The sequence below is a fragment of the Lactuca serriola genome, chromosome 7 (genome assembly GCF_051521515.1).
Source record: "Lactuca serriola cultivar US96UC23 chromosome 7, Lser_US96UC23_V15, whole genome shotgun sequence".
NCBI classification, from domain to species: domain Eukaryota; kingdom Viridiplantae; phylum Streptophyta; class Magnoliopsida; order Asterales; family Asteraceae; genus Lactuca; species Lactuca serriola.
The window spans coordinates 65,781,581-65,795,203 of record NC_136414.1 but is presented as its reverse complement, the minus strand read 5'-3'; the positions used below and the strand labels follow the sequence as shown (position 1 = coordinate 65,795,203).

Sequence of the window (13,623 nt, the reverse complement as noted above, 5' to 3'; positions counted from 1 at the left end):
TAAATAAAAATCTATTTGCTATATGGATAGATTCCTTAAGTTGAGCCCTAAAGGCTCAACTTAGTTTGCTAATAACTTTTATTATTTCATATGCTACTTTGATTGTTTATTGAATGAAGATCCTAGGAGACTGAGATTTTTGATAAAGGAAATCAACGTTCATTGCTATTTTAGCAAAAACCCACATTTCTAGGAATTGTTTTTTAGTGAAGAATTAAATGATTACTATCATGTTTTAGGAGAAGTATTAAAAAGGTTACACAATATATTTTATAAAGTGCATTGCTATTTTTGAGAGGGGACTACTATGGAAATTATAGAGAGAGCTGACTACAGGGTTAAGTTACTTCATCGCAAAGGTGTAGGTTGTAAATCAATGTAAAATTAGAAATCAATCATAAAGATTATAAATCAACTTTTAATCTATTTTTCTCCCACTTAACAATTGGAATAGAGAGAAATGATGGAGAATGAGAAACAACACATTGATCGTGAGGGTTTATAAGACTGGACAACCCACAACATGGGAAAATCAGATCTGAAGCAAAAACTGATGGTTAGTGATCATTGCTACAATTGGGAGATTAAATAAGGTAGAAAATATATACAAGCAACATTAAAGCTTAAGAAGAAAAATATATTTTTCGATGCATAATGATGAGATAACTAGATTATTTTCCATGAATTTATCCTAATATACAATACATTCCACAACTTCATTATCATTCTAATCTTTAACTTCCAAATTTACAATCAAATAAATAAATTTTTATGCCAACTGTATACATTTCTTTTATCACCAAAAATACTCCGACCATATGTGGCACTCATCAAGTCTAGGACAAGAGGGAACTGCAAGGTCACAAACGAAGTAATTGGTAGGCAGGTCAACACAGCTATGGGAATAAGAATCCTTGAGTTTGTTTGGCCAAATACCAGGTACAATGTTGCGCCAAAAGCTACTATCATAGCTGTCGTTGAGATGAACAAGGTGGTTAAACCAATTATCAACTTTGTAGGTAACTTGAAGAGAAAGTCTTGTTCAGCAAAACGTGCAGTGAGGATTGACAAAAACATTAACAATGATGTAACAGCTGCAAATAATGATATGGCATCTGATATTGCAAATATTGTGAAGGCAGTGTTGTTGGTAAAAATTGGTATTCCTTTGTCCTGACTGCTACCTCCTGGCACTGTAATTGCTGCTGCAAACACAATTGTGATGATTAATGCAGCTGTAATTGTGTAAGACTCTGCAGTTGACTTCATCCATTTCTCTCCCTCAATCACCAAGTCTTTGTGTTCTCGAGTAAATACCATTTGTGGTGTTTCGCCGCTAGAGTTCTTTTGAATGATGCTTAGGGGACACACAAATCCTTCAACTTCCTAAAAGATTACAATATGAATAATGCTTAATAAACATTTTTCACATTAAAACTCTACGTATGCAGTAAAATTTGAATTTAAACGATTAGAGGTTCCTACCTTAAACCAAAGCAGTTCATGTTGTATTTGTAAAGCTGCCCCTGATATAAGATTCAATTTGTTGGAAGGTGCCAATCTTGCAGCTAGATGCAAGAGGTTATCTCCCGAATAGTCTTTTATTGTTCGATATATATTCTTATGTTCGCTCATTTGATAAATTAAGTTGTAAACCTTTTCTGAGCGATTTATCACAGCATATTGAATAATGCTGTGACCATCCTCATTCACACTCAAAATTGCATTGGGAAATAAATACACAATACCATGTACAACCTCATATGAATTTTGTCTTGTCGCTTCAAGAATCGGATTTTTGTAATAGTGATGGTAAGAGCTGGAGTGTTTCTTTTCCTTTGCCAATATGTTTGCATACGCTAATAGTGTCATAGCATCAGTATAAATTGCAACTCTCTTTTTAACGAATGGCCATACTGCAACAATGACGCGAATGAACATCTCAAACAAAGAAATATCCCTTTTTCTTTCTCTTATTCTTTTTGGTTATCAATGATAATAATTGTTTAGTCATTTTACCTATTATCTGTAGGATTTGCAGGAAAAACCTAAAAATCAAACAAAGTCCTGCATTATGTGATAGAACGTTTGTTAGAATTTATAGCCGTTGCGAAATGTGCAACTAATACATTAATAGTGGAAAGAAGTATCAACTCATGACCTACCATAAAAGAGTAGGATAATTATTGTTAACGCCCAGGAAGCCGATGGAAGAGATCTTTCAATAGAAACTATACTGGCCACCATCCAAATATCTACTCCGTCAGCTACTATACCAGCCCCTTTAAGATAAAAATTGGTGCAACAGAGACCTTATAGTTAATTGACAAGGTAAAGAAACTTGTAAAATCAAGATATGTAATTAAGAATCAACAAACCTATACAGTCCAATATATTAAGTTCGCTTGGGAAATTTTGAGCTATAGCCATCAGCACAGCATCACTATGCAATACCCTGTAATGCTCCACCAGATCATTTGCCAATCCTACATGTATTCCAAAGATAGCCAGATGAATTAAGTGGTTGGTTTCATGATTAATACTGGAACTTGAATCCAATAGACACTTACGAAAATCTTTAGAAGAAATAACAGTAACTAAAAGCTCATCACCACTTGTGCCTGAAAACAGAGCATCCTTCACCTCCTCAGTATTGATGTGTTTCAACAGATGACGAGCTGTCTCGGTATGCATGTTGGATAGAGCTATGGCGAGTGGTGTGTGACCCACGTTGTCTTTGGCCAACAACAAATCTGGGTTTCTTTCAACCAGGATCTTAGCGGCTTCAGTGTTGCCAATGATAGCAGCAACATGGAGTAGTGTGCTTCCATCTGAATTACGCACATTCATTAGTTGTGTGTTCTCCGGTGTGAGTCCCAACATTTTCTCCAGGAATTCGAGCTTCTTGGAAGTACTGATTGCTACATGGAGTGCTGTGTTGCCATTATTGGTGATTTTGTCTATAACTGTAATATGTCTTCTCACCAACATTTCTTCAACCGCACTCCATTGTCGATCTAGAATAGCCTTATACAACTCTCGGTGAGCCTCTTCTCTATATCGCTCTACTTGTGTATCTAAATTTGCATAAATTTGTTATGGAGGTGATAAACTACAAGATTGAAAATATGTCCTCTAATCTAATCTAAACATTACCGATGTCAAAGAAGGAAGGAAAATTGTTGGGTTAATCAGTTTGATTGTCACATAGTTTAATAAGTTAATAGTTTATTTTGGTTTATTTTAATTAAAGGTCAAATAAACAAAAGTTGGGATAATGGGATTTGACTGATTCATATTGATGTGCAACATTGGGTATTGAAGAAGTCATCTACTTACCTAGTCTTTAGGTAGAATTTGTTTTTTTATTAGTGTCTTTATGCTCCTTTTGTAAGACTATATATAGGGAATATTGTACCTAGAACGACTGCAGGCAATTCTGGTGGAACAACAGCAGGAGCATACATGGCCTGCAGTTCATCCCATACATCTTTTGCACTGAAATCAGTTGCAATTCTCTCTTGATCGAGCTTTTCTTTGAGCCGCTCTGCAACATACATGAGTGTTTGTTTGGAGAGAGAACCAATAATCCAACCCTTCACAAGGGCATCTGATCTTCTCCACAGCCTGTGATGAGTTTCATGGTCACCCACCTTCTCCTTCCCAGAAACATTATTACTGGTTTGGGGGCTTATGAGTGTTCCATCAATGAAACCAAGCATACCATGACTCTCTAATAGACATAGTATCTGTGTTTTCCAAATACCATACTCATCCCTTCCACTCAACTTCAAGGTAACAAAACTGGGGGTATAAACGTGTGATGGGTATGGGTATTCTTCTCTAACTTCGAGTGTGACATGTGGATTAGAGCTTGAGCTTTCCATCTTTGTATCTTTTTTTCTTTTAATCCAGATTAGTTACGATACTCCTCTTACATGTCTTATATAGAAAAATGGATTTAATTTGTGGTGCCCACAAAATCCACTTTAAGATTGCCTCCCCCTGAAGTAATTCTCATATATTATAATAACGTTTTAAGCAAAGAATTTTAATTACAAAAGTTAACCAAACGATTCCACTATGAAATCTATATTTATCAAATATCCTAAAAGTACCATGAACCTCTGTTTTATTACAAAAGAAAAATAAAGAAGTGAATTGAGAATAAAGCGTTATTATTTATTTATTTTTTTTAAATTGGATCAAATACTGGTTATTTGTTTACAAATTAATGAAACATTTATTAATTAAAAGGTTATTGTTAATTAAAATTAGTATTATGGGTTGGAGATTTTATTTATTGATAATAAATGTTTTTATGAAAATTTCATAACTATCATAAATAAAAAGGGTGTTTCTTAGTCATTTGAAAAAGAATAAGAAATACACTTGATCTACTCCCAAGGAGTAGCTATTCCTTTTGTATCCATCTTAGCAATGGGCAAGAAGAAGTTGTGTGTTGTTTGATTTGTTGGAAGTCAACAGTGCATGTTTTTATATGTGGATCGACCATTGAGATTGTCTCCACTTGAAAATCAAGTCTCCATTTGTGAGGTAATATTGTAAACACCATATGGGTTTTTAAATTCCTCATCACTAATTAGACTGACAGCCTTCTTTTGAGATATCTTCTCAATGAAGGTTAAAGGCATAGCATCACAAAGGTTACATCTTTTTTTAATGATAAAGAAATGATAATTAATAATTAATCTTTTTTATTTTCCAGCTTGCAGGTTAGATCACAGTTACATGAAGCTAAGTATAAATTTTTACTTTATTTTAAGGGATTTGAGTTTATTTCTTTTTTTTTTCCTGTTATTTACTTAAGATGAAGGTCGATGAACAGCCCTTTCTAAAAAAAAGGTGTAGAAATATATAAAGATAAAGGAAACTGGCAAAACATTTGATGTTAGTTTTTTTAAACATTGATATTTGCTTCTGTTGAGTTTTGTTAACATAATTGACTTTTTATGTTCAGTTTTATTTAATTGTGTTTTTTGTGTAAAAGTTGCTATCATTTGTCTTTGAAATGGGTTATATGTCTACTGACACTTTTAAAGCATTTTTTTATTTATTCTCTCAAATCTCAACAATATGTAGAATGTTATAATTGGGTTTTCCAAAGTACAATGTCTTAATAAGAAAACGTTTGGAATTACAATGGCATGGTTGAAAAGATTGTAAGTAGAATGCTTCACCAGCTATTTCTTGCAAACGTTTTTATTTGTGCTTTATTAATTTTCAGCCATAACACCGGATAGATTCCTTAATTAGGCTCAACTTTTCTATCTTAATTAAAAAAAAATCCTTTTGTCACTTGCTATTTTCTTATAATATTTATTTTTCTTTCGTATGCTCTCTAAAAATGATACAATATATTTTTCTATTTGTCACCAGTTGTTAGACATGTGTAGTACATGGATTGAATAAAACAAAAGTTAAATACCAAGGTGTAAGTATCGATGTGTTTTAACCCAAGATTAATAATGAAATATAAATTTTAATATCCGAAAAAAAACTACAATCATATAATAATACCATTGTTTTAATTAAAATATTTATTGTGAAATAACTTAATTTGCTAATAACTTTTATTATTTCATATGCTAGTTTGATTGTTTATTGAGTGAAGATCCTAGGAGACTGAGATTTTTGATAAAGGAAATCAAAGTTCATTGCTACCTTAGCGAAAACCCACATTTCTAGGAATTGTTGCTTAGTGAAGAATTAAATGATTACTATCATGTTTGAGGAGAAGTATTAAAAAGGTTACACAATATATTTTATAAAGTACATTGCTATTTTTGAGAGGGGACTACTATGAAAATTGTAGAGAGAGCTGAGAGTTACTACAGGGTTAAGTTACTTCATGGCAAAGGTGTAGGTTGTAAATTAATGTAAAGTTAGAAATCAACTCAACTCTAAAGATTATAAATCAACTTTTAATCTAATTTTTATTTTCCCACTTAACAATTGGAATAGAGAGAAATGATGGAAAATGAGAAAAACAACATATTAATCGTGAGGGTTTATAAGACCGAACAACCCACAACATGGGAGAATCTGATCCGAAGCAAAAACTGATGGTTACCGATATCATTGCCACTATTGGGAGATAAAATAAGGTAGAAAACATATATCAGCAACATTAAAGCTTAAGAAGAAAATATACTTTTCGGTGCATAATGATGAGATAACTAGATTATTTTCCATGAATTTAGCCTAATATTACAATGCATTCCACAACTTACATTATCATTCTAATCTTTAATCTCCAAATTTATAATCAAATCAATAAATCTATATCCCAATTGTATTCATTTCTTTTATCACCAAAAATACTACGACCATATGTGGCACTCATTAAGTCTAGGATGAAAGGGAACCGCAAGGTCACAAACGGAGTAATTGGTAGGTAGGTCAACACAACTATGGGAATAAGAATAATGCCGGGAACAAAGTTGCGCCAAAAGCTAATATCATAGTTGTCGTTGAAATGAATAAGGTGGTTAAACCAATTATCAACTTTGTACGTAACTTGAAGAGAAAGTCTTGTTCAGCAAAACATGCAGTGAGGATTGACAAAAACATTAAAAATGTGGTAACAACTGCAAATAATGATATGTCATATGATATTGCAAATATTGTGAAGGCAACACTGTTGGTAAAAATTGGTATTCCTTTTCCTGATTGCTACCTCCTGACACTGATTGGTTGGGCTGATTTTGGACAACCCAAAATCTAATATCATTGCTGCCCAATTATCATCCAAAAGAATGTTTGAGCTCTTAACATCACAATGTATCACTCCATGTTGAGCAGCAACAATAGTATGCAGGTAATCCATGTCCAGCACGGTGGCTATCTTAAGTGGTTGTACCCAAATCAAAGGAGTATCAATTTTGTGTAGATGATGGTACAAGGTTCCATGGGGTATATAATCATAAACAAGGATCATCTCCTTGTTATCATCACAAAAACCAATCAGCAACATCAAATGAATGAATATTATGCTCAACTTAGAAAGCATATGAATTTCAGCCCTAAACTAGGTTGCCCCAGCTAGTTAGACATAGAATCCAGCCGTTGATGGCCATAGCCACTACAAAAAAATGCCAGTTAGTGACGAAAACGATATGGTCACTAACAATATAAGGATTTGTCACTAAATGATTAAGCGACCAAAATTTTGGTCGTCACTTTTCGTTACTATAGGTTTGTCACAAAAACTGATTAGTTAATTTAGAAACCAAAAAAGAGGTTGTCCAATTATCTGGTATAACTATATATGAAGACAGAAATATGCACATATAACACTAATGAAAGGTTTGTGTAAACCAGCGTTTTGCTTAGTCATGGCAACAAGATACTTACGAATTTTCTGGGTGAAGCCAGTCATCACAATAACAGGATTTGAATAGTTCTGTTGCGAATTCCTTGTGCTGTGGAATATATTGCTCCAAGATTTTTAGCATATTTGATTCTGAAATGAAACCCGTTTTTTTCTTCCAGCCGGGTCATATGGTTCTCTCCTGTATCAGACGTGGTTTTTGCATAATATAACCCGGTTTTTTCCGAAACCGGGTCCTATTAAACGAGTCTTATTTGCCTATTTGTAGTAGTGATAGTGTTCCCATGTGACGTTTAGGCGTGTTTTAATAACAAACAACACATAATGACCACTAGTTTTGGTCACTAAGTTTCCAATACATTGACCATTATTTTTGGTCACCGGGTCTCTAATGCAATGACAATTAATTTTAGTTACTGCTTGTATGATATTAGAAAATATATTTTTAACTTTTATTATATGGTTTAGTGATCAATGAGGGACAACCATCATAGAATTGGTCATAAAATTTTTAACAATACCAAAATTTAGTGACAACTTAATATGTGGTGTGACTAAATGATGTTGTTAGCGACCAGGTCATCACTAAAAAAGGATTTTTATTGTAGTGTAGCCACATCATATTCATGTGGCTAATTTAGGTCTATGATTTAGACACATAAATAATGGGGGTATGTAACCATATGTGTACCTATCGTCTTATACAAAATAGTTCTTAACTGCTATACAGCCTCTGTAAACTTCCGCATCACGCTTGTCACTCAAACATTTGTCATTTAGAAAGTTCTTCATATGTGGAATATTGTCTGAGTTCATCATATGTGAAACACTTGAGATGTGTAATGACCAATTACCCATGCTTACAAGGCATTTCACCAGAGATCTTTCATGTACTTGTGCCACTCTGGCCTTAAAAAAGGGACAGAAAAAAAAAAGTCAAAAGCTAACAGAGTTAACAAAAAAAAATTACCCACAAGATTGGAAGTGAAAAAAAAAAAAGTTGCTCCTATATCTATCCACGGGAGATAAAAATTCCATTCGTATTTAACAATTCAACATCGCTTGACTTAGATACAGGAAAGAGACAAGAAATCCATAAAATTATTATATAGAAACGTAAACATTGTTGAACATAACTAGAAAACACATATTTGTTAATTTAGAAACAAAAAAAGAGGTTGCCCAATTAGAACTATGTCTGGGTTTCCTATGATGTATTAGTTTCAGCTGTGGTATAAATAGTTATTATCTGGTATAACTATATATGAAGACAGAAATATGCACATATAACAATAATGAAAGGTTTGTGTAAACAAGGGTTTTGCTTAGTCATGGCAACAAGGTACTTACGATTTTTCTGGGTGAAGCCAGTCATCACAATAACGGGCTCTTAATAGTTCTGTTGCAAATTCCTTGTTCTGTGGAATATATTGCTCCAAGATTTTTAGCATATTTGATTCTGAATCCACCTCATTGCAGATGTCAAAACATGATTGGGCAATATGAACCAAGGACATTTTTCCATATTTCATAAACAAATCATCCATCTTTTGTAATTCTTCTCCACTAGAGATTGTTTTCCCTGTTATCACCTCTATGAATGCGATTGTAAAGCCCAAGAAATTACTTTGTGGTTCACTGCGCTCTGAAAAAATATTCATTGTTCAGATGTACGAAATTGCATAACCACGGGCCGTTACAGAGCCAGAACGAAAATCAACGGGGTCCATCATACATAAAAAATTAAACAAAGATAAAAACATTCCAAAATTTCGGAAAATTTGAGATATTTTGGACTTTTAGCAAAAACTGTTAAAAAAGATGGGATTTTAAGCTAAAGAGGGAAGGTATGTATAGGAGATATGTTAAAGTAACTTACTAAACCCTGGATAATTGTTGCGAGTATGAAGTTCATAACATGCTATTGTACAAGGATAGCCACCATACACTAGCTTAGCAACATCATAATTTGCAAGCTTTACTGTGAAATCCTGCAAATTTATAAAGTTTGTCAAGATCGGTTCCCATGTAGGATCCCATTTGGATTTTGAAGATCATGATTGTAAGATCAGATCCGGATCCTAAGATCATATCAATAGTCAAATATATCCATGGAATCGTAATCTCTGTACACTAGTTACTCATGTGGAAATGGTGACCGTAAGCAGAAATCAGAACATAGAAATACGCAAAGGATACAGAACATGGAAATGTACAAAAGAAGCTGAGTTTTATAATAAATAAAATAGATAACGAATTATCGAGTTTTACATCAAAACGAGGATCAAGAAATAAGCAACGACATGTACAAAACAACCGGTAACTACAATTTGAATTTTTTGAGTTGTTTGGTGATTCTGTTCTTGAGAACGTTCTTATTGATTCTTTCGTTTGATTTTTGAGGGTGTGACTAGTGTCTTTGGTGGCTAAAATTGTTTATATTTTTTACCTTACCCCTTTAGTCCTTTACAGTTCAAAAAAGTGAAATAAATAGAATAAATAGAAGGTAAATATATTGGGTACGAATGTATTAGGTAATGACTGTTCAGATTTTGATAATATGGTACAATCGGATTGGATCCCCATCGCACGATCCTAATTAAATATGATCTTATGCCAAGCTAGATCCAGATACGATCCAGCTTGTCAAGCTCGATCCAAATACGATCCGGCTAGCTTTGAAAATGTAGGATAGTAGGATCCATTAGGATGGGAATATTGACAACCTTGAAATTTATAATGGATTGGTAAAACCAGGAAAACGAGTATTCAAGTTTTTGAGAAATTTGCTTAGCAGTGAAATATTTTATTCATTTTAAGAAAGGTAAATAATCACTCAGAGAATTTTTTTCTAAGTTCCATGAATGGCATAACTATATATAAATGCTTTGCAAATCAAGAGATTTAATCAAAACATCGATTGTTATCAACTAAAAGACACAAATAAGACAATATATTACCATATGTACTTTTTGTGTATGGGATTCATTATAAAGTAGAAACAACAAAACATAATTGGTCATGAATATCCAATGCAAATAATGAAAGAGCTCAACTATACCTCATTCAGCAATATCTTTTCTCTGTGAAGCCGAGACTCACCAAAAAGACACCCCACTACTAGATCTTGTGACTTTTGCAAAAAAACAATCCCCCGAGCAATTCCTACTGCTATTTTCACCTTTGCAACCAATGGAAGTGTAAATATCGTTCCTACACCCCATGGAAAAATTAATTAAATTTGCAGTATTTTTAGATTTGCTTTATGCATGGACTTATTTGTGTTGCTTGCCGGAATAAAGAAGATCCTCAAAGTTTTCGTTAGGCATGAATTCATAAACAAGGAGGAGCTTTTTGCCTTTAAAGCAATATCCTATGAGCTTTTCAAGGTTGGGATGACGAAATTCTTTCAACACTTCTAAATCCAACTCAGACTGCATTCAAAAGTGATCACATTTCACAATGGGGCTGAGTTCAATGAAACATATATATGAAATGATATAACATGAGTCGTATTCAAAAGGAAGTAAATAGAAAGGGTAATCTTCAAGATTGCTTACCCATGCAGGTCTTAAGAAGTAAAATCTCCGGTCTACTATCTTAACTGAAACTGGCAATCCAGTGTTAGCTTTAGAAGGGGAATATGTTGTTTTATCGATCCAACCTTTGTAAATCTCCAACTCACTCATACATTTCATGTATGTGCCATTTCTAAAGTTCTTCGTAGCACGTCTTAAATCAAAATACCGGAACTGTTTTAGATCTGTGACCAGTAATTCCTCATGTTGACAAGGCACTCCAACCTGATCGCTTCCATCCATGTTAGTTGAAGAGCATTGAATCATGTCCATTTCAGGGCTCTTTGATGAACTTGTGCCAATTCGGTCTTAGAAAACAGATAAAAAAAGGTCAAATGGTAACAGAGTTACAAATAGTTACCTACAAGGTCAGAAGTGAAAAATAAAACTTGCTTGCATATCTTTCAATGGGAGACATTAATTGTGTTCTTATTTGACAAAGCAACATCGTTCGACTAAGTTTAAAGGAACCTAAATGTTGATGAACAAATTAAAATTATTTGGGTATTCTAAGATGTCGTATTTCAGCTATACAAGTGCTAAATAGTTATTATCTAAGATAACTAATATAAACAGAAACGTGCACATATAATATCAATGAGAAGTTTCGGTATACCCGAGTTTTGTTTAGTTGTGGAAGCAAGAAACTTATGAATCTTCCAAGTGAATACTGTTATTCTTGGTGCCTCAGCAGAATTGTCATGTCTCCGCTGTAGTTCTACTAAATCCTGAAGTGTGACCACAACCTCAGCCATAGGAGGTCGTTCTTTTAGAACACTAAGCAAACAACGATACGCAATTTTTGCAAACCTTCGTAAACATTTGGAAAAAACTGTCGCCCGGATATTAGAATCAACAATTTGATCAAATTTCCCTTCTTTCACACACTTTTGAGCCCATCTTACCAAACTGATATGCTCCTCAGCATTTCCTTCATCTACTGCAAGCCTCCCTGATAGCAGTTCAAACAATACAACCCCAAATGCATACACATCTGTTTTCCTTGTCAGCTTTCTGGTATAGAAATACTCCCGATCTAGATACCCGAATGTGCCTTTAACACTTGCGTCAATGTATGAGGATGATTGGTTGGTTGGGCTTATTTTAGACAGCCCAAAATCCGAAATCATAGCTTCCCAGTTGTTATCCAAAAGAATGTTTGAAGTCTTCACATCACGATGAATGACTCCGTGTTGGGTGCCAAAACCTGTGTGAAGATAGTCCAACCCCCGGGCAGCATCTATGGCTATCTGGATTCTTTGCATCCAATTTAAAGGAGTCTCAGCTTTGTGTAGATGATCGTAGAGGGTTCCATTAGGAATATATGCATAAACTAAAATCATCTCCTTGTTATCATCACAAAAACCAATGAGAGACACCAAGTTACAGTGGCGTAGCTTTGAAAGCATCTCGATTTCTGCCCTGAACTTAGGTGCTCCCTGATTGGATTTAGAATCCAACCGTTTGATGGCCACAACATGAGTTGTTTCTTCGATAGAAATGCAAGCTTTGTACACCTTTCCAAACCCTCCGTGTCCAATGACCAGTTCATCATCGAAGTCATTGGTTGCGGATTGAATCTCTGCAAGAGAAAATTGGCGACCTGGTTGTACTGAAGTTAATAACAACAATCTATCAGCCATAACTTTGGCAAGTTACCTAGGCCTGTAAGAAAGTTTTTGTGATAATATAATAGGAGCTAGGATCAGATATAAAGAACCAGACGTCAACATATAGAGGAAATTACTTAGCAACATTATGCAGGATCCACGATGTCTTCAAGGAAAAGCATCATCATTTGAATGAAGAGACAAAATAATAAAGGAAGAGGCATTGGATGACATAATTATTAGCATAAAAAGGCTGAATCGTGTGTGGTCCTGTTTTTTCTATTATGTCCTGATCAAACATTCCACTATCAACTAATTAAATTACATTTTCCCCAAATTACTTCGAAAACTCCATCGGAATCAACCCTAGCAACAAGATGGCCGTCCATAGCTAGATGATCCTTACTAGATCCATTTCCTTAAGGGGGAGTTTAGCAAAACTTAAAAAAGTAGCTTTTTGACTTATTCGTGGTTAGATACCGGTATAAGTCAAAATAAGTGTTTGGGTAAAACAACTTAAAGCTGTTGGTAACCTCTAATAAGTCAAAAATTGGTAAGTAACTTACCATTTACTTATTAAAAACTCCTTAGTTCACCAAATAAGTTATCAGTCAAAAAATCATAAGTCTTTTCAAATAAGCTTTGCCAAACACCCACTTAATTGCCAACTTCAAGTCTAATAGTCTTAGACCATCCTTAACCCAGTTTTAACCTAAAAAATAAACTAAAAAATTAGTTATATACTGTTTCAACCCCAACTATATTTTATATTTTATCTCAAAAGATATATTAATAGTATATTTCATTCTTATAAGAATATGGGGAGTGAGCACGGTTTGGCCACATTCTTTCCCACATAGGCAACGGAAAACCGCCCCCTTATGCGGTTTTGTGGTTTTGGGTGTGGTTTAACGATACCTCTCCCTTCAAATGTCATGCTTTTTGATCGGTTAAATGGGTATATGACTGTTGAGAGGTCAAATGCCATATATATATATATATATATATATATATATATATATATATATATATATATATATATATATATATATAGGATTAAGTTCAAATGAGAACACTATTT

At 33.9% G+C, this 13,623-nt stretch overlaps 2 protein-coding genes and 1 pseudogene across 2 annotated transcripts; all 3 read right to left on the bottom strand.

Moving 5' to 3' along the window:
- Positions 1 to 677: 677 nt before the first annotated feature.
- Positions 678 to 3,898, bottom strand: LOC145064786 (uncharacterized). The gene is made up of 7 exons (XM_079012160.1): positions 3,419 to 3,898; positions 2,571 to 3,077; positions 2,379 to 2,486; positions 2,166 to 2,282; positions 2,020 to 2,067; positions 1,486 to 1,916; positions 678 to 1,386 (listed from the first exon to the last, which is right to left on the bottom strand). Exons 1-7 carry the CDS (start codon positions 3,885 to 3,887, stop codon positions 754 to 756), a joined length of 2,313 nt encoding a protein of 770 aa, XP_078868286.1. The 5' UTR covers positions 3,888 to 3,898; the 3' UTR covers positions 678 to 753.
- Positions 3,899 to 8,700: 4,802 nt separating this feature from the next.
- Positions 8,701 to 11,175, bottom strand: LOC145064054 (putative serine/threonine-protein kinase PBL4). The gene is made up of 5 exons (XM_079011578.1): positions 10,915 to 11,175; positions 10,647 to 10,788; positions 10,416 to 10,567; positions 9,234 to 9,345; positions 8,701 to 8,999 (listed from the first exon to the last, which is right to left on the bottom strand). The coding sequence occupies exons 1-5, from the start codon at positions 11,173 to 11,175 to the stop codon at positions 8,701 to 8,703; spliced, it is 966 nt and encodes a 321-aa protein (XP_078867704.1).
- Positions 11,176 to 11,495: 320 nt separating this feature from the next.
- Positions 11,496 to 12,575, bottom strand: LOC145064053 (putative receptor-like protein kinase At5g39000 pseudogene; annotated as a pseudogene).
- Positions 12,576 to 13,623: the final 1,048 nt, after the last annotated feature.